The following is a 27585-nucleotide window of genomic DNA, read 5'->3' on the forward strand; positions in this document are numbered from 1 at the left end:
TCCCAGCCAGCAGGGCAGCAAGGGGCAATTCCTACTGCCAGCCTGGGAATCCCACCGGGGTCACCAAGTCCTCCCAGCCAGACGGACTCTGTCCCTGACTCCCAGAGTCCCCAAAGGGACTCTGTCACCACCCCCAAGGCAGGACAGACCCTCAATTCTCTCCCTCAAGACCAGGCAGATCCAAGCCCCATCCCAGCGAGGTCTAAGCCTCATCCCAGACACAGCAGCCTGATCCCAGCTGGACCAGCTTCCCCAGCCAGACCAGAGTCCCATCCTCACGGACTCCCTGCTCTGTCCCATCGCGACCCTTCTAAAGATCCAAGTCCCCTTTGGACCCAACCCAGCTCCATTCCAACTGCTCCAAGCCCTTGCCCAAGCGGTCCGGCCTCATCCCGACCAGTCCGAGCCCCTTCCCGGACGGACCGGCCCCTCTCCCGGTCGGTCCAAGCCTCATTTCAGGAGAACCGGTCACCTCCCGACAGGTCCCGAGCCGAGCCGACCCCATCCCGGCAGTGCGGCGGGCTCCGGTCTATCCGTGTCAGCAGGGAGGGGTGTCCCGGAGAAGAGGTAGAGTGTCCCGGGGAGAAGGAGGATCCCGGCTTACTCACCATGGAGCCCCGCGGGCGCGGCCCCTGCGGCGGTCCCGGGGAGCCCGGTCCGGCCCCGTCCCGCTGCGCCGGGGCCCGCGGTTTGAACTTGGCTCCACGGTGGGAGGGGACGGGACACGGGACACGGCACCGCCGCCGGCCCAGCCCCGGCCCCCGCGGGGGAGGCCGCCCCGGCCCCCCCGGCCCCGCCGGAGCGCAGAGAGGAGCGCGTCAAACCCGGGCTGCGGGGCCGGGACCCCTCCTGGGGGCAGCGGGCAGGGTGGGAGAGGGTCCCCACTGTCCCAGGGCAGTGCCCCCTGCTCGCACCCACCCGGGGATCCCAACCCACGCGTCCCATCCCTATCCTGGAGCTGCACGCTGTGCTGCAAACCCCCGCAGTTTCGATTTCTGTTGGCGTGGGGTGATTGTTTCCCTCTGGATTCACAGACGGCAGTGGGTGAACACTGACAACGGCACCAATCCATGGCAAAAGTGACTGTCAGGGTGAGACCCCCAAAATATCAACACGAGGAGTGTCCTCGTGCTTCTAACCAAAGCTCTCTCCTCCTTCCCCTCTGCATTTTGTATCTCACCCCCAGCCCAGGCACAGAAGTTGCCCTGACTCAATTCGTATCAATTTTGGGAAAAACGGAACTGACAGCAACAAGGCTCCGCTGAGGAGCTGAATGTGGGTGATTGAGTAAGAAATAGAACAAACGGTGAATAATCCAGCTCTGCTCAGCTTGGTGAGAACGTTCCTCCCCAGGAAGTGGGACCCACAGCACACTGCAGCATTCCGCTGGGACAGGACCCATATAACTTCTTTATTGAGCTGTATATATTGCTAAAATTCATGGGTGTCATAATCCATTTAAAAACCACCAAGACATCTACAAACATCACAAGGTTCTAAGACTGATGATCCCTTTTAAGTAAGAAAAAATAATCCCCAAGCTAAGGAATGTAGCCCAAAGCTACATTCTGTAGAAAGCTGAAGGTACCAGGAGCAGATGGCCAAAGGAGCCTGAGGCTGAGAGAAGGTGGCACAGCGTCCAGGACAGGGCCCCTTCCTTGGGTCTTCCACATCCCAAAAATTCCTTGCAAGATGTGGTGCTGCCACCTAAGCAAGGGGCAGGAATAGCACGAGGAACCCAGTGGGTTGCACTCATGTTACCTGGCTCAAGGGAAATGCTCCCAACACAAGTCAGGAATCTCGCCAGCAGGAAAAGCCACACCACTGCAATTCCCACTTCCATTTCCCATCCCAATTTCTGCAGCCACCAACAACACAGCACCGCTGGGCAGAGGGATTTAGCACCACAGGCACCCAGCTTTCCCCAGCACATGACTACACCTGGAATCAGAATGCCACATTCCCTGCTCAGAAAAGCAGGATATAGCCCCCATGTGAGGACAAGAGGTTGAAGGACAGCACACATTGAAAACTACTTTTAAACTTGTTTTTATCCTGCAGTTTCTGCTTCAGTCTTGAATCCTTGTCCAGCCAGGTTCCCTTGCCATGTCTACCCTCTCCTTCGAACACCATCTCCATTCCCCTTCCCAAATTCTTCCACTCTCTCTGAGCCCACTCACCTGACAGATGCCAGCAATGGCAAAAATCCCTGAGCAAGAGCCACTCAACTCCCAACACCTCTCACTCACCTTTGGGAGACTACAATTCCACAGGAATCCCTTTCATCAGCTATTCCAGAGAATGCACAAGAGTTTCCATCAGGAACCCAAAGAAAAAAAGGCTTTTGCTTCCAGACCAACCGTTTCTGCTCCAGCGTTAAAAGATCTGTTTTGGGCTTCTCATCCGTTTTGGCAAGAGGCTGTAGCCCAGCTTGGAGCAGCCACCACTGGCAGGCACCTTCCCAGAGTGGTGGGAGCCTGATAAGTCCAAAGGTTTCTGCTATCAGACCCACTCTTCCCAGTCAGAATCAAAGGGCAAGACCACGCTCGAAGACAACAGAAGGAAACAAAAAAAAGAAACTGTATTTTATACATATTCTCCAACGAGTAATAGGAGAGTTTCTCCTCCAACTAAATACATGGGATAATGCACATCCACAGACCTGGATAGAGCTGCTTTAGCCTCAGGTGTAAGACAGTATAGCTTCTCATTCTATGATCACAAGAAAGTCAGGAGGTGGGGGTAAAAATAGCACACATCACAAGTGTAGAAAATTAAAGACAGTGTACAAAGGGCCCCAAACACAAAGTTTTCCCTCTCTTGAGTTTGCTTTTTTCTATCTGCACTTGGAGGGAGCCATCCCAAACCTACCAGCCACAGGCAGTCACAGCCGTGTAACAGCAGTCTCCCAACAACTCTAAATAAATGTTCTTCCTTCAAAAAGGCTTTCAGGGATTGCTGAGTTTTGCCTTGTTACTTTAAACCACCACTGTGCTTAATGAGCTCAGACACCTAAAAGAATAAGCTTTACTATATACATTTAAAAATTGAGCAAAAGTTCTCTAAAAATATGCTTTTGAAATTGACAAAATCCTCCAGCTGCTCAGGTTGGAGGAACACCTCCAAGCTGTGCAGCAGCTTGTTAGCAGAGACCAAACTAAAGCACCTAAAGAAGAGGAGCCAGCCCAGACATTTCCCTGTGCTGCTGGGCTGCTCCCAAAACTCCACCCCATCTCCTTCAAGGACACTCATGTATTCCAACAGCAACAACCCAGATCTACTGACAAGGAACCAACATTAGATGGCCAAACACTAAAGGGGGACAGGGAACACATGCTGGGGCCAGGAACAGAGGGACTGCCACATGTCAGAATCCATACAAGCACTAATTAAAGCTTGTGTTTGCAGGGGGGAATGAGGAATCAACATGGAAATGCCAACAGAGCCTCACAAGACTGCTCCTGTCTCCTGTGTGACACCAGCTACAATGTTCTCATGTGCTGCAGAAGCTGATGGCCATGCTGGGGAAAGAAGGAAGCAGCTTTTCCTTTTGGGAGAAAGCTCTTTCCTATCATCATCCATGTCCTATCCTTCAAAATCTGTGCCACTGAAAGGGCAAATGCAGCACAAGCAGGTTCAGTCCTACAGGTAGCTCTGAGGCAGCTGAGGCCAGCACACTCTAGAAGGTATTTTTCAGCTTGGCTGCCACAAGCACAAGAATCTCTCCAATCTTTTTCTGCCAGTTCTCTATGTCCTTGGAGACATCACACCAGAGCTCTCCGTGGCGAGGTTCAGCATTCTCACAGCGCTTCCTCACCTCTTCTTGTTGTTCCTACAGGAAAGAGAAATGACAATTTGTCCTGGTTTGTTCCAGAACACAGCCAAAAATTGAGCCCTCCCGATGATTCAAACATTCTTTCAAAGATTATGGTGGTATTTGGGGTCTGTTATTTTCAAAAGAAGTCTAAGTCAAAATTCAGAAGCAGCAAGTCTCCTGCCTGGCTGAACAAACTGGCTGAGCTGCAGGTCAGCAAGTTTTGGCTATCGCAGAGAAACTGCAGCAGAAACTTCCTGTGCATTACTACCTGCAGGAGCTGTGTCAAGTGAAAGGTCTCTCTGAAGGCAGAAGATAAACACCCCCACATCATTTCAGTAGTATCAGCAGTAAAAACTGCTGTAAGAGATTAGAGCTGGCTGTTCCTCTGGCTGCGTTCACGTGCAACCTGTGCTCAACACTTGGGAAGAAACAGCCCCAGTTACACAAATCCAGCACCACAATTCCAGCACAATCCCCTCTGAGCAAGCTTGAGTTTTACAAGAGGAAGATTGATTTCAGAGATTTTTGCATGAACCAGCAGGACTGTGGACAGCAAAGCAGCCTGAAACACAGCTCAGCTAATGACAGCACCTTTTAAAAGCCACCACACAGGCCTGTTCATGCTCATTCACGACCAGGCGTGACAGCCAGCCTCCCTTGTGACCACACAAGCAGGAGCAGCTCTCAGCCCAGCACTGCAGCAATCCCAGGACTTGGCAACTAACCCTGCCAGGCAGGCACTGCTGCTGCCTCCCCTGTTCTCGGGCACACACTCACCTCTGTGCCATGCTGGAGCTCAAATTTGTAAAAGAAGGCCCAGGCATCCCCCAGGTCAGAGTCAATCTTCACTGTGCGGTGGAACCACTCTCTGGCCTTGGTTATTTTACGCTCGCTCCAGAAGAGCCTGTTGGGAAAAGCAGAGGGGAGTTGACAAACAGCCTCGCTTCAGAGGAAGATGCCAACCCACAAGAGCTCCAAATTAAAGGCTCTGCAGGTGTTCCAACTCTTTGCTCTCCCAGGAAGTAAACAGCAGATTTTTAGGCAACTTGCAGACCATCCTGCCCTCGGGAAAGGAAGAGAGTGAGAGGACTGAAAAGAACATCCAGCACTTCCTCTTCACTGCCCCACAGTGAGGCAGGGTAACTTAGAGGATAGCTTAGGCCCAGGCACACACAGACTCTGCTGAGAGGGGCAGCATTACTGAGCTCAACCTTTGCTGCCTCAATTGCTTTAATTTTGCTGTTCTAGATTTGGTGTGGAAGAGACAGGATTACATTTCTACATCTATTCCCACTCCTTCAATTTCTTAATGTTTCTTAAAGTCAATTTTAGCATTTAACAATTAAATAACTTCTAAAAGCTGGTAACTGGCTGCTGTATGGTCAGATGCTCGCACCTGCAAAGCCTGCTGGAGTGGAGTGGAGCAGACCTGCCTTGTCAGCCCCATTTTCAAAGGAAAAATAAGCATGTAACCTCCTGCACTCAAACCCCAGCCTGGCACAGCCCTACTGCTGCCACTTCATCCAGGCACTGGTCAATGCTGAAATTTCTCCCCAGTAATGAACCGGCTTAGTCACGAGTCTCTTGGTTTCACTCCTTTGCATTAAAGAGTTCATTTGAACTATAAAGTCTTTATCAAATCAGCCACCCCTCATAAAGAGCTTAGCCTGTCATAAAATTATACAGCTTATGTGATTGTTCTTAAGCCCTATAATACCCTTGATTGTTCTGTGTTAAATAAACTGTGATTTACAAGAGCAGGAACAATGATAGCAGAGGTTTAACACCTGCAGGTAGTGGCCATTTTCAGCAACATATTTAACAAAAGTTTGTCACAGAGTGTGACACCCTGTACCTACAGAGGCAAGTCCTGAAGGGTGGTGGAAGCTGTTTATGTTGGGATTAGCTGTTAAATAGCCTGAGGTTGCACCAGAAGGGGCCTGAGAGCAGTTGCCATTAAGCAAAAGTTAACATTTTTCTCACTTGCTGCTAAAGCTGAATAAGTCAGCTGTCAGGATCTGGCAGAACCCCGTGTTGCAGTCACTGGAGTGTATCCTACAGTTTTCTTTGGCTTATAAAGTAGAGTTGTGAAAGAATTGGGCAACTTCGAGCAAAATGTCTCCTGTATTAACCTCTTCTGCTGTTCACAAAGGGAGAAAAGTAAGTTTGTTTCCATCACAGCTGCTGTAAGGCTGTTCACACATCAGAGCAGGATGTGGCAAAAGTAAATTCTAACAGTGGGTTTTCAGCACTGGAATCCTCCCAACTCAACCTGGACAAAAGAATTCCTAGTAGATTATCTTCCCCTTTCAGAGAAGCAAACTACAGAATGGCTGGGCACAGCTGAAGAACACTGACACAGGAGACATTCAGGAACAGAATATCTAGCTCAGAATTTCAAAAGACACCTGACAGAATCTAGGATAGAGAGAAAAGATGAAAACTACACAGTCAGCCACATAAAACATGAAAAATAACCAACAAAAAATGTCCCTATTTTCACAGATACTTAAAATATATCCTGGACCACTTAATAAAGCCTAGCTCACCTGACAGCACAGTGAAATCTTCTCCAAGGGACAGAAAGAAAGCAGCTTGCAGGGTGCCAATATCCAGCACTGGCAAAGGGCTTTGTGTGAGTGCATTGCTGCCTGTGCCAGTCCCAGACCCACCAGAAGAAGCTTGAGGGCAGGCTGACATTCCCCACTTGGAATCAAGGGAGAGAGATTTGCACAGTTACTAGGAGACAGCTGGAGAGCTGTTCCTTGCTTTGGGACCTATCAGAGCTGCTGCAGCCAGAATCACATGGCTGTGCTGGAGTGCAGTGCTCCATCCTGGAAGCAGCCACACACACACACACTGATATTTTTACTGCATCAAGCACAGGAACTCACTTGGCCACGGCCAGCAGGACATGTGGGTCATGTTCACACTTCTTGAGAGCATCCACACTCTTGGTCTTTCGTTGTGGTCGTGCTTCAAGGAAAATTGCTTCTGACCACAGGATTCCTTAATCAAATCAAGTAGGAAGATTGTTTAGTGTTATTTTGAGGTTAACCCTCCCCACCGTGACATCAGGCCACTGCTCTGCAACACAAGCAGCAGTACAGCCCCCACCTTGGTGGTTATTCACCCCAACCTCATCCCAGATCACTCTTTCCACACGGATACTTCTTCAGTACTCTGAATTTTTAGCTACTGTGTGCACCACGCTGGAGCTTCAGCTCTGGGAGGTTCTGTACCACAATTCCTGCAGCTCCAGCACTACCTAACCCAGAGCTCAGGCTTTTCAGATGAGACACTGCAAACTCTGGGACAGAGAGGGCAAATCAGCATTTCCAAAGGGAAAGGTATCTGTCTGTTTCAACAGGCAACTGCAGTGGCAGAAGTCTCAAAAAGTACAAAGTACAGTCTGGGAGCAGCTTCAAGGGTGCTGGAGAGCACCACAGTCTTATTGATGCTGGCTCCACACACATTGATGAAGGACAGACTAGATCCAGGAAAGCTGGGTTTAATCCCTAGCTCCTCTCACTGCCAAAAGCAAGGAAGGAAATATGCTCAGGGGAGCATGAAATCTGCAGTTTCTCATGTCAGCCAGGCACACCTGATCACTTCAAAGCAAAGCCTGAGAGCTGGTGTCTGCCAGGACTCCATCAAAGTGCTCTTGCTTTCCATAAACAGCACCACGGGAACACACATGAGCTTTGATAACTGCAGCGACAGACAGGAGAGAGATTCTTCTTCTTGCTCTTTATATATAGGATCACAAACACCATAATATTTCTGTTTTATTCTTTATGCAGCCTGCCACCCATCAGGAATCAAATCAGCAATCAATGGACCCAAACCTCTGGTTTACATGACTGCAGGTGGCCAACGAGCCAAGTCCTGCGAGTTTTGATTATGCTTGGTTGAGGTCTAAGATAAAGTTGGAAGCAATTGTTTAAACAAAAACTGAGATCCTGCTGCCCATTTCCATAGCAACAAGCAGGTCTGTAAAACAGCCTGTGGTGGCAAACACTCATTAGGTCATTCACAAAAACAAAGCAGGATTTTTGGTAGTGCTGCTTTGGTGATCCACTCGCATGGAGAGTACCTTGCAATGAGTTTATCATGTCATAAAAGTAATTTAGTTTCCAATTATTTCACTGGGACTTAAGCAGCGACCTTTCAAAACCTAGCCTGAAGGCAAGCCAAGCCTTGTCCTGCAGTAAGTTACTACAATTTGTAGTTATGTGACATCTTCTCCCCAAAGACGTCAACATGTTTAAATAATTAAGTCTTCCTGCAATTCTGCCCCGAAATAGGGATGTGTTAGGCACTTTATCCTCCCATCCCCAGAGGAAAATGTTTCCACTGCTGTTTAGAACTAACTGACTTACATCATATGACCTCTTAGCCTTTTCTTACATGAGCTAAAATAATCAAAAACCAGGACTGAACATTTATGGCTCATGATCCCCTAATCATGACTGTGGTGGAAATTCACTGCAAGCACAAGTTGTTAAATTCACAGTGGTGCAACCAGTGCAGGCAAACCAGCAACTGGGAATCTCCTAAGGCCAGCTGTACTCCAGAGGGACAGGGAAAGCACCATTCTTTTTCCACTGAACTTCCTAATTACAAACACTGAAGTGTCTTTCTTTCATTTTAAACCTTGGCAGACTTCTACCAGCTTCCGAGAAAAGCCCACCCATATCCATATATGTTCTTGCCTGGAGAAAAACTGTGGACCAAAGACCCAGTAATATACTGGATACTGCAGAAAAATGGAACAACACCAACCCATGACCCCTCAGGTGAGAGAGCACAAAGTAACTGGGATTGTCCTCGAAGACCCTCAACATTTACTTTGCAGAAGGATGACTGACACCTCTCCAAAACACCATATTCTGAGATCTGGCCAAAAAGGACATCTTGGGAAAAAATCTGCTTCTATCAAGTGGGCAAAACAATTTTGTTTAAGGTGGAAGTGAGATCCAGCTCACCTGAATTGGGGCACTCTTGCAGAGCCTTGGCCATCAGAGTGTTTGCAATGTTCTTCAGCCCAGCTCGGTACTCCAAGCGCACAGACTCCAACCTGGTAGGGAAGAGACTCTGATGATATTTATGACAACATTCACTAGGCTAAAACAAACAGTGATGAGGGTCACTGGAAACTGCAAGCATCTGCCCATATTCTGAGTATGTGTAGGTGACTGACATCTTCCCATTCCTCTCCATCTAAAAATAAATGTGACTTTCATTCCATAAAGGCCCAGATAAAAAACAATCTGAAAACAGGACTGTAACAGAAAGGAAAGATCCCTGTGCACTCTGCATACTCTGTGCACTACAATTATCAGTTAAGAAATAACTAGTTCCCAGATCCTTAGAGTAGCTAGCCAGGATCACCAAAGCATTTCTGATACTCAGGGAAGTTATTAGTCCAGAAGAAACTCCAGGATGGGCGTGGCCCTAAATCCCAGGCTCAAATGGTTGAGATGATGTAAAATAGCTGGCCTGAAGAACAGATTGAATTTGTAGCCCAAATTCAGTTCAACTCCACACAACTCACCAGAGATCTGGATTCTTTGGATTCTTCAGGCGAGACTTTTCTAAGATGGCTCTGGCTCTAGTCAGCTGCCCAACTTTCTCCTCCAGCCTGGACAGCAAAAGCCACAGGGGTATGGAATGGGGGCACTTCTTCAACTGTTTTTTAAAAAAAAAAGTATGCCCATCAGTAAACTTGAAAAAAAATCTTGTAACTCCTATAGAAAAGAACTTCCCTCTCTATATCCTCCTCGAGAGTTTAGAAGAAGTGAGATCGAGTTGATTACGTCTCTCAAATTTCTCCAGTTAGTCTTACAGCACAGAAGTGACGTTTATCCTGTACCCAAAATAGCCAGGTACCGTCAGGGATGACTGAGCTATCCCAGCAGTAAGAGAAAGAAAAGGCATCCCTTAACACAGCTACCATTTGTGCTCTTTCTGCAGATGGAGGACTCTCATACATCCCCAAACCACAGCAGAGTGTGCAGGGACTCAGGACACTGGCAGAAACCTGAGTCCAAATGACTTTGATGGCTGTCGACTTTGAGCATTCATACCCAAGGACACCAATTACCATTTAAAAGAGAGAGGAGTGCTCTGTAGGCCACCTCCTTTCACAGTGTGTATCTAAGAGCTGCTGAGAAAGATTTTCTTTTAGGAGTTCTGGTTTTAGTCTTTACAGGTCTTAGAGAATTACTGTGCAAAGCCTTTTTTCCTGCCTGTGAGGAGTCAGGCACAGAGAACTCTATCAAGCAAGAAAATCAGTCTTGCATAGGGGTAATGGGTAAGAGAAATTCTTGCTTATTTCTTTTGGTTTTTTTCTCTTACTGTTTTAACCAAGGACAGAAATCATGTCTTTGGCTCTCCATTTTGATTCAAAGACATCTCTCCATGCCAACAGCACAAAGCAAACCTACAGTAACATCCATCTTACCCCTTGATTATAAGCCTCCCGTGCTTTCTCTACCAGCTCTTTTTGTTCCTCAATCTGCCCTTTCATCATCCACAGTTTGGGGAAGTCCTCATAGTGCTTCAGGGCTTCCTCACAGAGCTCCTGGGCTGCAGAAATGTTCCCAAGCACCCATTCCAACTTCACAGATTTCATGAAGACCTGGGAACAAACCAAAGCTGTTTACCACCAGCAGCCATTGAAACATCATTAATCTGCCAAAGCAGCAGGTTCCCACTTTCATGCATCCATTAGAAAGTTATTGATTAGCTACAGTTTGAAGTAAAATAAAAATTATAATATCAGAGTAAAGTAATAGCAGGATTAAGTAACAATGAGAAAGATAAATGATAAAGGAGTTAGAACAGTGTGACCAACCTGTATCCCACCTATTTACATAATTATTAACATAGAGCTGGCGTTTGCATTATCTAAGAATCATAGAACGGCTTGGGTTGGAAAAGTAGTATTTGTATAAAGAGCACAGCTTTAACAGCACAACCAATTAACAAATCTGAGCCTCCTCCACCAGCACAATCTGATCTCCTCAGATCCAAGCTACCAAGGCCACCTTTGCTTACTTATGGCTTCAGGCTCTAACTGTTGTCCTGCTCATTACAAACTGGTACGTGTACCTTTCTGTCCCCTAAATCCTTCCTTCTGGCTACGCAGGAAAGTCACAGCTATGAGAAATATATTACAAACCAAAGGCTCTCTCACTGCTCTTTGATCCTCATTCTCCCCATTCCCAAACTCCCCCACTGTGACCTCACAAGAGGCATCAAGTCTGAGAGCAGAGCTTCAGCCCCAGCTGCAGAAGCTCCCTGGCTCAGGGAGGAAGAGGACAGTTAAAAAGATGTAGGATGTAACAGCAACTGAGGGGGAGGAACAGAGGACAGAGATCAAATTAACTTTTTTTTTCTCATTTATTTGGACAAGTTAAAATGCTTTTGTATGAAGAGCTGAAAATCGACAGTTTATCATACCAGAGGTAACTGGAGATAAACACAGGAGTGTAACTTTAAGCACCAAACCACCCCAGAGCTGTCTTTAGTAGAAGCATAAGTGAGTCTTCTGTGAAAGTATTTTCTCTTTTTTCCAAGATGTGCTTTTATGCAAAACAAACATTACACAAACAGCTGTAAACTGGGAATTTCCTGACTTTTGCCATTTGTGTAAAAAACCAATTGAAACCCTTCACTTGATCCTGGCCTTCTTTTCCCATCATGCCACGACTTTGTGTCGCAATTCGCTGGAGAAGCGCTCGGCAGAGCGGCCACATGCCCTGGAAGGCAATGGCAGGGAGCCATATGGTCAATCCCTACGGCCACAGAACTGAAGGAACTCCTCCTTCCGTCCCAAATCCCCCGTGGCCAAGAGGCCTGAGCCTCTCCAGCCTCCCCCCATGTCCTTACCCTTGCTGTGGGGGCACTGCTGCGAGCCTTTGCCAGCAGCCTCCTCGCTCTTTCATACTCATTGTTCTCAGACTCGAGCTTCACGGCAGCCAGCCAGATCTCCTCGCTGTTGGGGTTGGCCTGCAAGAACACAAAGTGACAGACAAATGCACACAGTGAATCAACAGCAGATTTAATCCTCTGTTTGATCCAGATTAAAATTGAAATCAGAGCTTTGTCAATCCACAGTAGGATTTTTTTCAGTGCAAGCTCCTCCCAGTCTTCTTTGACCTTTGAAGTTTATAGAAATCCTCCAAAACAGATGGGCAACACAAAGATATATGCCAGTTTAGAAGCTGGATGCTTCTCAATTGTTGAAAAGCAGTAATGCTTGATCTTCTGAACTTCCAGTTTAAATACTGAAAACATCACAGGGTCTGCCACAATGAGACCCTCATTTTATTACCCTCAAGCAAAAAAGCTGCAGCTTTAATTCCCCACTGAGGTATGTGAAAACCCTTCCAATAAAAGTCATTTCAGTGGCAACTATGTCAAGAACTTTTCAGCCTAGTAACAAAGAGCACCGAGAACAGATTAAGGAAGTACCTTTTACCTTCCATTTCAGGACCTGTCTTTTTTTTTTTTTTTTTTTTTTTCACTTAGCTTTTTAGCCTCATTCCCAGCGTTAGAAACACTGCCTACCTTTGCTACAGCATCCAGCAGGCAATTCCCTTCATTAGTGGGTTTGATCCAAGACATAAGTAATGCAGTGACCTCATTAGGGCAGACCACAATCCCTTCCCTGAGGAGACCCAAGACAGCAGGATTTTGATTCATGACTGGGGTTGGTGGGAGCTGTGCTAGTAAAACTGATGGCTTGCAAACTCATAGGATCACAGGCTGGTTTGGGTTGGAAGGGACATTAAAGATTATTTCATCCCAATCCCATGGGTAGGGATGCCATACACCAGACCAGGTTGCTCAGAGTCCCATCCAACCTGGTTTTCAACACTTCCAGCCACAACCTCCCTGGACAACTTGTTCCAGCTCAGAATCTGGTGTAGAATTACTAACAGAGCAGTACCACAGCCTTGCTTCCAGCTTGCTGCTATTTTACAGGAGAACATTTTGCCATACAAAGCAATCAAAGAACAGCAGAAGTCTCCATCACTTTGAAAGGCAGCAGGAATCGGGTGTTGACAGAAAAAGCCTGCCCTGTATTCTTTACCTGTCACATTTAACACCCTTTGACAAGTGTAAAGACCCACCTGGAAAGCCAGGGCCAAGATGCTTCTGGCTGCTGGCACATCTCCCGCCAGCCACTTGGATTTGGCTCCCATGAGCCATAGCACTTCTGCTTTGGGACAGTGAGCAACAGCTCTCTGCAAAAGAGCCTCCAAGGATTCTCTGAAGACAAGAAACAGCAAGTTATAATCCCTCAAGGTACTGCCAAAGGCAAGCTCTCTCACACCATTTCCACTATCACTCAGCGTTATAAATATTGTTGCAAAGTCCAACGTTGTAAACCTTGATAAGTTGTTTCATAACAAGGAAAGGGTGGGGTCTTTTTTCACAAGGGTTCTGAAATCAGCACTCCACAAACGGCTCATTGTTCAGACACCTTTGATAGCCTCTGCGGAAAAAGCCCTCACACAAACAGCTCCTTTCTCTTGGAGTCATTCTGCTTAACAAACCTTAGTAGAAACTGAGACAGGAAAGTTTTCAGAATTATCAGATGAGGTTGGCTTGATCTTATGCAACTTATTTTTTTCTCCTCTGGCAAATATACTTTTCATGTAGAACATGGGGCTCAAAAGCCAGTCACCACTGGGAAACATGGGAAAACAACATCAAAAGAGAAGGTATATTTGTTCCCAATAAAAAAAAGGCTTGAACTCAGCATCTCCAGTCACTTCCACAACATAGCCTTGTTGGCTTTAATGAGGATGAATCCACATGTATAAGTGGCCTACTGCAGAGATTGTTTGCTTTAGTCTAAGCTGAGGGCAGAAAGTTTCTGACATGTAAAGCTTTGTGAATAAACTTTAAAAAGAGCCTGAGCTGTAACAGTGTAACATCAATCTTAATTCAGAATGTGATACACATTCACAGTGTTTAATCAGAAAATACCAGAGATGCTTGGACACATTCAGCTATGAAGTAGTTTATCTATGAAAACTAAATAAAACACATTTTAGGTGATTTGTGTCCCTATATTTTTCCAGAGATGCCTTCTCAAAGATAATTGTTCCTGCCTTGTCTCTTCACAGCTATTTTTACCATGTAATCCCTATTGCCAAAAACCATTTTATGACTTCATAAAACTTAAGGATGTTCTGAGCACAACAATAACAAAGAAGGTCAGACCTGTAAAAAAACGCCAGTGAGTTTCATCAGCTGCACTAACTCTGCACTTGCACCACACCAGAGACCATCCTGTAGTTTTCCTTCCTCCCCAGCCTGTCCCCCTGTCACAGGGATGAACCCCTCCATGCAGGGATTGTGCAGCACACGTACCTGGTTCCATGGTTCTTTTCAAAGTAGGCTGCTCGCAGCCACACGCTCTTCTTGCTCGGGAAGACTTGCAAGGCATAGGCATAAATGGCTCGGGCACACTCCAGGGCATTATGAGCAACACACTGAGGGAAAACAGATCAGGACTAAGTCAGCTTAGGGGAGCACTGGAATCGAGAGCAAGCAGGAATTACACATGCACAATTCCACCCAGAACTCAGTAACTCGGTGTAATCCATGAACTGAGGCATTAATAGAGAACAGAACACTTAAAATCAGGTTTTTAAAAGGAAGCAGGAAAGAATTTCCAAGTATCCCTCTATAGAGCACAAATATCCGTGGCCTTTCAGTGGGACTGACACCCACAGGCCAGCTTGAAACCTCAGTAAGGCATTGGAAAGGCTCTCATGTTAGCACTTCATTTTGTTATTTCACAGGCAAAACCCTAAGCACCACAGCATGTGCCCCCCACTGCTCTGAGCCCAATTTAAAGCCAGTGAAGTTGGACATTTCTCATGCTGAAATATGATTTAGTTCTGAGCACATGTTCAAACTATTTCCCTAAAGCAAAAAAGCCTGGTAAAACTTTTACCCACTCCCTTGTCCAGTCTTATATTAACTCCTGAGCTACAATGGTTATGCCTTGAAAGTCAACTCCCAGCTCCTTTACTCAAAACTCAATCTCTGTTGATGTCTCACACTCACAAAAAAAAATCCACACCAAACTAGCTATACAAGCTATACCAATGTCTTTTTTGTTAAGTAAAAATTCAAATCTGAATAAAGCTCTATAATAACCTCCTGAGGCAGAGACTGGCCAAAGGCAGGTGGTGTGGGAATCACATCCACTTTCACTGATGAAGCCATTTCCCATTTCAATTGCCTCTAATAAAAAACCCACAAACCCACAATAAAACAAAACCAACAAAAAGCAGCATCACAGCTGGACATACACTGTCTGCATCTTCCATCCAGGTGTGCTTCCGATCTTCCTCCTCGATCCCGATCCCAATCACAGCTCTCATGATTGCCTGGCACGTGGCCACACTTCCAGCTTTATCACATTCCTCGGCATCCTGGAAACGAGAGGAAAGCCCTGCTCATTTTGAGAGCTCAGCACAAGAGGTTAAAGTCTGCAATGCCAACTCCTCGTGCACAAACACAGAGACACTGTGGTCACTGCCACAGCACAAACATCTCATTGCTCAAACACACCCTGGCACTGAGCAGGAGCCTGCACCCAGGAGGAAGGTGCTAGAGCTGGACACAGAATCATTCACAAGTTGGTTAAGAAACAGATCACATCAATTCCATCCACTGAAAAGGTGACAATGTGGGATCTTTCTAGACTCAGAAATGTTTCCCTACAGCTCCACAACCCTGGGCTGACCCAAGCAGGGATCTGGCCAATAAAAAATGCAAAATTTTCACAAGAAAGAATTGTAACATCAGAACTACTGACCCTCTTTCAGCTTTGAGATTATTAAGTTTTAATAAGGGCTTAGCAATAACTAAATTTAAGAGTACCCCATCAAGCAGTGTAAAGTCAAAGGTGCAAAGGCTCTCTCACCAGAGCATGTATGGAAAAGTGGAGTTTCCTGACACACAAAGCTTTCAGAAAGCCAAGCATGTCTTGCTTAAACTTGTTGAAAAGCCCTCTGATCAGATAACAGAAATGGAGCATTCTAGTACTGAGAAGGAACTCGAGAACACAACGTTGCAGAGGCTGTGATAGTGGACTTTTTTAAAGAGACGTTGAAATTAACCTTTAATTGTTTTACTGCTGTAAAGAAAGTCAGAATTCTTTTAGCTGTTAACAATGATATCCATGTAATATTAAATACTTCATTCATTATCAATGCCCTTAAGCAGTATAACAAGATTTTGCTGCCTTGACCCATTGTAAGTTATTTTAGTAGGAAACTACCTTAACGACTTATGATCAAACAAAGCACATATTCAGGAGGAAAGAGCTCCAGTACAGGACTAACAGAATATTTCCTACATGCTGCAAACGCAGTATTTGTATTGATTTATCATAATGCCATTTGACAAAGACTTGTGGGGCAAACAAACACCTGTCAAGCCAAAAGAGATACATGCAAAGAATATATAAATCCTTCACTGAAGCCTTTAAGCCTCTGTCCTACTTAAGGCAGCAGCTGCTTCAACTCGAAGCTACTTATGTTCCGTGACAGAAGCAAAACAGACATTTCTCAGCAAAACACATGTGACATTACCCCAGAGTATCACTTATGGCCATGACACTACTGAGCTTTTTGGTCTCATCTCTTGTCTCTTCACGGGGACCTCCACTGATAAGCCAGGTGCAAAATGACTCTGCTCTATAACACCCACCATCAGCAGCCTTCAGAACAGAACCTGGAGAGTCCCCCTGGGCCTTCAAGACCGAGCACATACCTGTATCCACTGCTCCCTGTTGATTTCCACACCGTTAGCCCTAAGAGATGTGATGGCTCTGTCAATGATTTTCTCCACCATCTGGGTGTTTCCATTGGCTTCCTCCAGTTTGGCAGCAGTAATCCAGATGTGACGATCCGTGGGGATATTCTCCCGGGCTTTGTTCAGGACTTTACGAGCGTTCTCATATGTCTCCAGCCTTGCCAGCGCCAGCCACAGCTGCAGAGCAACAAAAGATGGATTTGAGATGAGAACAAGGAGATGACAAGGCTGCTGTATGGCAGTGTCAGCCCACAGAGATAAGCAGCTTCACGCTGCTTGCTACTGGTTGGCAACTGTCCTCAAGCACTGCAAGCAGGCTGTGGAATACCAATAGAGGAGAGGAGAAACAAGCTGCTACTGTCCTTGAAGCTCAGTCCTGATCATGTCTGGGTATCATCTCCATCTGCTAGGCTGTTACACTCCTATTTTCTTTTCATATCACCTCTCAAACAGCTGAATTGAACACTCTGGTTCTGTTTCAGAAATGAGTAACTTTTAGATTCACCAGGTTAAATGTTCACTTGTTTTCCCAGCTGTCAAGGCACAACACATGGACACAAACATGGCTCAGTGCCTACAGCAGGCACAGCTGTGCACTGCCATGACTAACCTAACAATTACACACCAAAATGAGGCATGTCATGACCACCAGACAATTAACTCCAAAGGAAAAAAACACACATTCCACTACTCATCACATCCTTCCCACTGTGGCACGAAGCATGTGGGAGAAAACCTTGTGTGGAGAAACACTGCTCACCCCCTGCCTTTTGCTGCAAAGCTCTACTGCCCGCCTGAAGTGGGGTGCAGGGGTTATTTTATTTTACTTTTTTTTTAACTCACTTCAACACTGGTTGGACAGCACTCCACAGCCCTGCTCAGCATGATCCTGGCATCCTCAGGTTCCTCCAGCTCCACGGCTGCTTTCCACAAACGCACAGAGTTTGGAACATGCTCAAGGGCTAGAGAGGCAAAACAATTATGTCAATAATGATAAAATAGTTTACCAATGAGATCTGTATTTTTTAAACATGATATAATAGAGGATTTGTGCTATTACAAGGAAATGTCTTGAAGGAGAGAAGGGAGGGAATTTACTTATTTGGGCTCTTCTTCAAAAATGAGAATTCAAAATCAGAAAATAAAACACTTAATCATTTTAATTGGAAACATGTTTTGGAGAGCCAAGGGCTTTTTTTGTTGTACAAGCTGTAATTGCATCCTCCTCGGTAAAACACCTGGCTGAACAAAGCCTCCAGTCCCAGCAAATGAGCAGATGAAGATCTTCAAAACTGGGCAGCTTAAATCACACCGGGTCTGCCTTTATAGAAAAGGAGCATCTTCAACACTAACTAATAATACAGCCTTGTTCCTTACATGTTGAAACTGCCCTTCACAATGCAGTTTTCCTGTAAGCCTCTCCTGACAGCTCAAAGGACCCCAGCTTAACTTCCCAAAAAGCTGTTGTCCTGCCATGCAAATATAAAAGACGGATGCATAAAAACTTAAAGGCCTCGCTGACAAGCCATGAGCACCAAGGGTGCTTCCAGCAATCCAATACAGACTCCATCTAATTAGGATTCTTCAAGGCTTCCTTAATCTTGTCCAAGAGTTAGCTGCTGCTGGTAGAACTGCATTCTCTGCAGCCTGCCCTACATGTGCTGTCTGAAACATTAAATGCTAAACAACAACTTTCTTTAGCCCATCTCGTTAAGACAGACTGAAAAACCAAAGGGTTTTTTAGCCTTTTGTCACTCCAATTTGCACCCCAGACTACTGGAATCAGCTGCATTGCAGCATTACTTCCACTTGCTTCCATGGTGACTGTACACAAATGTGCCATAGTAACAGAAGACTGAGCACATCCCACTGCAATAAAGCAAGCACAGTCACAGGGACACAAAAATGAGTGGGAAAAGACATCTAAACTCACTTTGGAACTAGCTGGGCTTCCAGGCAAGGCTGTTCCTTGAGGCATTGCTGCAGAGGCACAGCTCTGAGCCTCAACTCAGAGCACATCCCACCTCAACGCACACAGATATTTACAAGAGGCATTAACCGTTTGTCTCCAAGTCTGCAGCTGAAGGAGACATTCCTGAAGAATTTAAGTGAATAATGTCAGCCTCCAAGAGCTGAAAGCATCACTCTGCAGGACAGAACATGTTTTCATAAACACAGAATTTGATTTTTAGACCTTAAGCTGTATTTCAGCCACTCAGCTTGCTGGGTCTCCAGTCAGACTGAGGCTTTAAAAACTCCAGAGGCTCTGCTGGATGGTAAGAGTGCACACAGCAGCAGAGAGAAGAAACACATTATGAAAGGTCACACTTCAGTGACATTACTTGGCACTCAGGCTTCTTTATTTTGGGAGAAATAATGGGTTTTACTACCACTTAAGGCTTCAAGCTCCATATTGCTGATGCTACCTGGGCAGCAAAGGAGCACTGTGAAGCTGTTAACAGGCAGAAACTGGGAAGAGAATGATAAATCCAGTTCCATTCCACTAAGAGCTTTGTATCAAGAGACTAGGTAGGTGGTTCCAAAACTGAGTGTTTTTCTCTTCATAAATACAGTGTTTGAAGCAAAGCTCAGTACTTAGTGGGTAAGTCACTGCTCTCACACAAGACCCCCCCGTACCCGAGCTGGACTCACAGATCTATTTCTGCTCCTTTAAAAGTGTTTTTCTGTTCAACATCTGTGGCTGCTCCTGAGAAGGACACGCCGTGTCACAGGAGCAGCACTTCACATCATGTTGCACTGCAGAGCCAATGGAAATTTAAAAAGCTACTGAATAGTTAATATCTGAACACTTTAGAACTTCAAACCCAGCAACTTTGAAGTGCCTTTCATGCAGATGTAGTAAGAGGTCATTTCACTAGAGGTCTGCAATTTTACATGCAAGAGGTAAGAGATGAGAGGCAACTAATTCCTTTGAACCTAAATCATTGTGAGGCAGACTGCTTCACAATGAATCAGTAAATGTATTAAATCCAGACCCTTTTCCCTGTCTAGATTAAAGTCAGGAGATGTAACTAACACAATTCAATAGTCATGAAGGAACTAATATCTACTGATACAGGCCCAGCTACTTAAAGTAATCAAAGAATTCATATTTTGAACTTCTGAGGAAGAACTGGGTTCAGGACAACACAACAAACTCCTGTTGAAGAGGTCATTGTTTGGAAAAAAAAAGAAAGAGGAAAGCCTCCAAGTGCAATGCAATCCAAGAAGATGTAAAGTTTCAGGTAAGCACCACAGAGAAAGGCTGTTTGTCAAGGACAAAACTTGCTACACTAAAGCAAATCCTGCAGCTCAACAGGCTCAATGATATGAGAACTCCAAGACCTCTAAAGCTCCTCCAGCAGCAGCCACTGTGGTGTCTAACAGGCTACAAAGCAAGTAGGAACAATCAATTCCAGTATCTTTTCCAAAAAGTATCACAAGGTGACATCTAGAGCACCTTTTTATCCTTAGAACATCATTTTTTAATTGCTTTCATCTACTTATCTAATTGTGATCAAGCTGCAATTGGCTTAGGTAAGTGAAACACCATTTTGGAACTGTTCAGTACCAACAGCTTTCTGTTGAAGGATGTTTGACAAACACTCCAACACCTTGGTTCTTTGGCTCAACAGCAGCAAGTTCCACCATTAGTACACAAATTGACAACTGTAATTTCAACAAGGAAGCGAAAAAAAAAAGCACCTGAACTTACGGCCACATCTTGAACAACTTACAACACAATACAAAGAGTGCAATGCCTTCATTCCCTGAGGCCACAGGAGCTCTCACCTTTCCTGAGGACACGTTTCTTGGCACGGATGTCTGTCTCCAGCTCTGCTGCTCTGATGTAGATCCGCACAGACTGCGGCAGGTGCCGCACAGCCTGGGCCACGACAGCCTTGGCTGTGTCTCCAGGCTGAAGACGAGCAGCTTCCAACCAAACATCTTCACTCTGTCAGGAAAAACAACCCATCTTCCTTTACATCAGAACAAGAATAAAAAATCACAGCTTCTGGCTAAGCAGGTGTTTTGTAATACAGTCAACAGTGAAGCTGTATCAGGCAGAGCCTCAATCAAGGTTAACAGAGATTCTGCTACTCATGAAACACAACTTTTTCCTACTATCCCACAAGGATCAGCAGAGATGCAAAGCAATTCTGACCTTAGGGCACATCTCTGTGCCTTTCATGATGAGATTTCGAGCCACTTGGAGTTTGCCAGTGACCTCCTCCAGTCGGGCTGATGCTATCCAGGCTGGTGGATGATGAGGATTGGTCTCTCGGACAGACTTCAGGAGCAAACGGGCTTTTTTGATATCACTAAAGGAGAAGGAAAAACAGTAAAGAAAAATTTCAGTACATTGGGAAACAATTCTCCTGAACCAGGACATGCTCAGGTGCACAGTAACTGTGACCTCAAATTTTTCTATATTGGAGGCACAAATTACAATCTTCCAAAGCAAGCTTACAAATACACACCAACACAGCGAGATCACAGTGAAAACCAGTTAAGTATTTAAGCAAGATTTTTGGGAATTACAGCTGGGCACTTGCAGCCAGAAGCTGATAAGCCCAAGCACTGATGTAAGTCAAGAATTAGCATCAATATTAGAATGTATTGCTCTGACTTAAAGAACAATTCTTTATGAAAGAGATGTCAAACTCCAGGCTAAAGAGGTTCTTAGAGGTTATCAATCAAGCCTAAATTAGCAGCACACAGGTACAATTAACCAGGTTATTTCCTGGCTGGCAGGCAGCCACACACTGCCATCACTTTGGCATGGAAATAGGGATGGAATGGAAACAAACTCCACAATTCATGCATCCAGGTCAGATGCTAATACCTCAGCTGAAAGACTAGACCAGATCTCATGTTAAAAGAATTCATCCTCAAAAACTCACCTGGCATTTCTTAGAATCCAAATGCCAGCTGAAAGCACTCACTCAGACAGATTTCCATTTACATGTAGGATCAGTGCCACTGCTAAGAGGATAAATCTGTTAATCCTTCTTAAACTTACTTGATATCTCCCCCGTGTGTGGGAATCATGGAATTCAAGTCTGTCAAATATCCTTTAGGATCCACTACGGTCTGGCCACTCACAGAGTCCGACACCTGGGAAAGTCAAGTCAGAGCTACTGAAATAACCACTCACAGCCCCTGAATGCCTAAAAAGACACTGTGGCTCTGCAAAAATCCTAGATATTCCTCTGTTTCCAAAAGCAAGGAAAGAGGAAAACATAAAGCCTTGTTTATTAGCTTTTTTTTCTATTTCTAAAACACAATTTCAAGATTAAAATCCAGACAAAAAGCAGCTTGGTGATAAGCAGTCACCCAAAGGTCTTGCAGCCCTGCCAGCTAAGGACGTTCTTTTTAGAATAAACCAGATTTAGATGAAAAAAATCAATGAAAAAGAAATCAAAAATCAGTATTTTTCAGCAATTTGTACTGCATTCCTACATAGGACAGAAGAGATGCTTCCCTTGGTAGCACTGCCTGTGCTGTTTGCCTCAAGGGAACCTCTGCTATAACCAGGCAGTCTTTTCTCCCATAATGACCAAAAATTTCAGGGACAAAATGGTATTTCTCAGGAAATTCTATTCATTTTGAGGGCATGAGATTTGGGGAGAGGGACTACAAAATTATTTCACAGCTCAACAGTTCTTAGATCTTCTAACACCCAAGAGAATTTAACACTTTTCTAAAATCAGGACTTGAACAGCAGCACAACATTAACCCTAGGTACACCTGTGACAGATTCTGCTTTCCCACATCCTTACCTGGCTTAGCCTCATATCCATCAAAGTGTTCCTGGCTTGGCCAATCTTCCTCATGTCCAATTCACCTGTACCAGGTGTCATCAAGCCTGGTGTCATTCCTCCTGGGTATGGAGTATTCAAACCCCCTGGATACGGAGTATTCAGTCCACCAAATTGCTATTTTAAAAAAAAGTGAGAAAGTCATTCCTAAAATCTCCTCTGAGATTTCAAAAATAATTCAGAGTATTGCTGATTTGCACTTCCCCAGAAGCTGCAGGACACAGATGCCAAACCCCCACAGGTACTTCTCATATGGCTTCCCTGGGGCCCAAAACATTTCTCATAGAGGATTTGCAAATCTATAGGTAATTACTAAAGTTTAGTCAAGTCAGGGAAATAAGCAATAAGAAAGTGAAAAATTCAAGCACAGGCACGCGAACCTGGCACATTTAAACAAGAATATCTGCATAGAAGTCTCATGGACATCTGGAGCCAGTCTAGGGCCAATCAGCTGCTCCTATAATTCTATGACCACAGCAGACTGCAGCCACAGTGCAACAAGCTAAATTACTTCATTTTCAGTTGACCAAAGGGCAAATAATTCTTAACACAATCATCCCAGAACTAGGCAAAACATTAAGTAAAAGCAAACTTTATTTTCTGTTCCCTTTTTGCAGGATGTTATGGTAACAGAAATGGTTATGCTCACCAAAACTATCTCTACCCTGCATTCAGCAAATAGGAAAACAAACACTTTCTTCCATCTTTAAAACAAGAACTAGGTTTTCTCTGCTTATCCCCATATTTCCTCTGGTAATGGCTGTGCAATGAAAGTCTGCAGCAAGCACACGAGTTTAACATCCAGAATTCCTTTGGCACACTCACAAACCACACCAAGTTTTTTGGTCAAGTATCTTCTCCCCAGATCTCAGTTTAACACTCATGTCTAATCCAGTTTGGCCACAGCTCGCCCAGGTTTGCTGTGTACTCACTGTCTGGCGTGGGTCCACAGAAGTGTGATTCTCTCCTGACTGCAAATGCTTTGCAAAGAAGCTGTCAGGGACAGGAGTCAGCTTCTCATAACGAGGATTCCTCTGCCGCTTGTTCCTGGCATCCCCAACCTCAGGAATACTCAGCCACTCCTCCTCAGTAACCTCCGCTAATTTCCGCTGTTCAGACAGGAGTTGTCATCAGTATTTGCTGCAGAAATGGCTCTTTAAGTGCTCTAACTCCTTAACAGATTTATTTTCTTGAAATAATTCAAGATCAATTAAACAATTAAGGGTCAGACTTTTTTCCGAATCCAATGCACAAAAGAATTAGATGTATTTAATTAGAATTTGGTTTTAGTCCAGGCTGAGATTCCAAATCAATTTTGTTATTAGATTCAGTGCTACAAACATTCAGATTAATCCCAGTGCCTGGAGCATTGAGTGGTTTATTACTAATCATTAGACAACAGCTTAAACAATGCATTTTATTTAAAAGAAGATTTAGTCAGGAGATTCTGCTCAGCTACTCCTGCAATGCCAACAAGTTATCAGCTTCCCTCAAAGACAGAAGTGTAGCACCTTCTATAAAGCACAAAACAAAAATGACCACATCAAAATTGGTAGAAATTTCACTGACACATGAACAGTGTTTATTCTTCCAACAGAAAGTCATTCTAATATGGAGAATATCAAAGTACTTGTTTGCCAACACAAAAAATCTAAGCAAAGAAACAAACACACACAAAAGAACACACAGCCACCTCTTGTATCTCAAAAAGTCACATTTCAGACATTTTTTTCCTTACTTTTAAGTCTGAGAACTGCTGTTGAATTTTGGGTCGTTCCATACGGTACTTTTCTATTTCCTCTTTTTCTCGTTGTTCCCTTAGGAAAAGGAATATTCAGGTTATGGTCAAAGTAACATTTGACAAGTCTTTGATTAAAGTATTGACATAGCAGAAAAATGTATTTGATAAGAGTTAGGGCATAAAAAAAGGCATTTTTTCCAAGCTTAGATTATCAACATTATAACAAGAGATCCTTTATCAAATAAGACAGTATTATAGTGTAAAAACAGACATCTCCAAGTGAACTTCAGTCTTTAACCTCCTCTTAATGAGTAGTGAATTTAACAAGTAACATATACTGTTCACAAGCATGAGGTGACTTTTCTAACAATTTCCAGTCTACTGTGAAGTCTGTCATGCATCAATATCACTTGCTCAGAATCTCCCCACACCATTTTAATGAACTACAGTGACTCTTCATTAACTACAAGTAATTTCACCACATCCACTATCAAAGCAAGTGGTGCAAAATACCTGTCATCCTCAATTACCCAGAGAACGCCCCCTGCCAGTGCTGTAGCTTATCCTACCTCCTTTCTTTCCGGCGTTCATCCATCCTCTTATCCAAAGCTGCATAAATAGCATCTGCTTCTTCATCATCTTTTTCATAGGGGCCACTTGAGAACAGGCTCCCAGCATAGCCATTGAACTGGGAAATTGGAGAGAGAAAAAAAAAAAGAGGAAGAAAAGACAGTTTTTAGAAGTTCCTGTTATGTTCCTGCTACAGCCAACAATCACCTGAAAATACAGGTTTGTGTTTCTGACAGCATTGCATCAGACTAATACATCCCTAAGTAAAAGCATCCTCCTCCTATCACCCCATGGTGGTGTTTATTCTCCCACACCATTTGAAGCAAAACTGCTTCAAAATTGCTTCCTTCAAAATTGCTTCTCTCTCTAAACCACTTCAGCAATAAATGAGATCCCAGGATAGAAAAGCCCTTCTCTTCCATTAACCACTTTTTCTTTTTATACCAGTGAAAGCAAGCAGAAAGAATATCAAAACATCAAACCAAAGTGGAACTTAAACACAAGAGACTTCACAAGCCACTTAAGGACAATATATGGACAGAATTACAGAGTCATTTATGTTGAAAAAGACCTCCAAGATCATCAAGTCCAATCTTGCCAAAGCACATAAGTTTTCGTTTGTGGAGAATAAAAAAAAATACAACCCCTGAAATACTTAAACTAATTTTTATTTCCAGATATTTTCCCAAGACTCTCAGGGCTCTCTATCAGTAATTAAACCACAATCCATGGAGCAAGGCCACAACAAATATCTGTTAAGCACCACGCCATTGTGCATACTGAGATCTCAATCAATAAATAAATAAGCCTACAAACTACAGGAAATTCTGGTTTTGAAGCCTCAGCGAAGAGCAGGGTTCACAGCAAGAGCAGTGAGCTCAGGGACTCTTGTTCCACCTGGAGAAAAACATCTGCAGGATGATGAAACCTCCTCACCTCATCGTAGTTGGTGTCATTCAAATCCTCATCATCATCATCTGCTGTCTGGTTCTTCTTCATCTGGTCCCCCACAGTTCTCTTGCCGGGCGGGGCATGCCGGTCGTCCACGGGGTCGTTGGCATCGCGGGCAGGGCCGATATCAGAGCGGGTGGTGAAACCCGTGGCTCTGCAGGGATAAACCAGGGGCTGCTTAGCTCACTGCAACCCCAGCCTGTCACAGTCACTGCTCAGGACAGGCAGGGAAAATATTCTTCTGGGAGAACAGCATCAGACACTCCCCATGACCAGCATTCATAAAACTGGGGGGAAAATGTTCTTGGAATCATGGAATGGTTTGGGTTGGAAGGATCTCTGCGCTCACCCTGTTCCAACCTCCTGTCATGGGCAGGGACACCTTCCACTATCCCAGGTTGCTCCAAGCCCCATCCAAGCTCAGACACTCCCAGGGACTGGGCAGCCACAGGTTCTCTGGGCAACCTTTCATCCAACCTTTTATTTCTATAAATGCACTGCAACCATCCAGCTCATGGCTCTGCCACCCATCCTGGGCATGGCCTCCTTTCTAAACTCTGTCTCTGGGTCTCTCAGCTGACCCTGCAGGCTATGGGGCAACACGGGCTGGGGGTTTGGGCAAAGGGATGGGGCAGCAGGAGCTCTTCTGAACCCCCACACTCGCCTGCCAGCATCTCGTGTGGCACAACCAGCAAGATGTCCCCAGGAAAAGCAATAGCAAATCAGTGGGGGACGAACACAACTCACACCTAGCAAAGAACATCCCAAAAATGGTCTCAATCGTCCCCAAACCCCCTCACTGTTCCCTCAACAAAAGCCCCCCAGTCTGATCATTTTTCAGAGGGTCCCACGCACACACAGTCACAGAATCAGGAGGGACACAATCTTTTGCTGGCTGAAGCACCCGGGAACTCATTCTGTGTTTTAAAGACAAACCTGCCCAGCTAAAGAGCGAGCGCGAACCATTAGGAAGGGACAACATTGAAAAGCCGCGCGGGGCCACTCTGAGGGGTCGGGGATGAGTGGGGCAGGGAGGTGTGAGCCTGGGAGAGCCCCAGGGGCTGGCGGAGCGACCGGGCTGCGAAGGAACCGGGATGGGGGGGCCAGGCCAGGCCTGGCGGCGTCTCACCCGCGGCCCAGCCCCGGCACGTAGCCCAGGGGCGCGGGCATGCCCAAGAAAGGCTTCTTCTTCTTGTTCATGATGGGAGTGGCGGCGAGGCGAGACCGAAGCGAGACCGAAATAGGGACCGGAGCAGAAGGAGAGAGGCAACCCGGACCAGCGGCGGCGGCGGAAGCGGCGGCGGGAGCAGGCGGGGCTGCCCGCGAGGGCAGAGCGGCACTTCCGCTCCCGCCGGGGAGCAGCGCGCCCCCTGGCGACGCGGAGGTCCTGAGGGATGATGCGGGTAGGGAACGGGGACATGAGGATGGTGGGGATGAAGGTCATGGGGATGATGGGGCTGAGGATCGGGATGTTGAGCTGTGCTGCCAACATTGATTTTGATTTTGATTTTGATTTAAAAACGAGAAGCTGCTAAGGAACCCCTCAGGCAGTGAGCAGTCCTGCAGGGAGAAAAGCTGACACTCTGTATTTAACAACCTCCAGCCAGAATGGGGCAGAAAAGGGGGGAAAAGGGCCAAGATCATCCCAGGAGGATGAGGATGAGGAGCAGCCTCAGTGCTGCTCACCCTTGTTTCCCCTAGCCCTTGCTTTCAGGGCTGCGAGATGTGAGCCTTGCTTCCCCCCTTCCCTCTGCTTCCCTTTTGCTAAAAATTTCCAAGACAAATTATCTCTGGGAGCTGGTTTTGTGCTCATTCCTTCTGAGGGTCTCTCA

The 27585-nt window shown here is 45.4% G+C and overlaps 1 protein-coding gene across 1 annotated transcript; it reads right to left on the minus strand.

Moving 5' to 3' along the window:
• Positions 1-2562: 2562 nt before the first annotated feature.
• Positions 2563-27069, minus strand: PRPF6 (pre-mRNA processing factor 6). The gene is made up of 21 exons (XM_014873876.2): positions 26883-27069; positions 25739-25907; positions 24802-24920; positions 24230-24308; positions 23424-23600; positions 22453-22608; positions 21693-21787; positions 20835-20991; positions 20462-20624; positions 17513-17631; positions 16628-16846; positions 15160-15282; positions 14210-14331; positions 12961-13099; positions 11714-11833; positions 10284-10460; positions 9375-9508; positions 8806-8897; positions 6712-6826; positions 4595-4721; positions 2563-3832 (listed from the first exon to the last, which is right to left on the minus strand). Exons 1-21 carry the CDS (start codon positions 26951-26953, stop codon positions 3680-3682), a joined length of 2826 nt encoding a protein of 941 aa, XP_014729362.1. The 5' UTR covers positions 26954-27069; the 3' UTR covers positions 2563-3679.
• Positions 27070-27585: the final 516 nt, after the last annotated feature.

This window comes from Sturnus vulgaris, chromosome 17, assembly GCF_052056855.1.
Source record: "Sturnus vulgaris isolate bStuVul1 chromosome 17, bStuVul1.hap1, whole genome shotgun sequence".
Lineage (NCBI taxonomy): Eukaryota > Metazoa > Chordata > Aves > Passeriformes > Sturnidae > Sturnus > Sturnus vulgaris.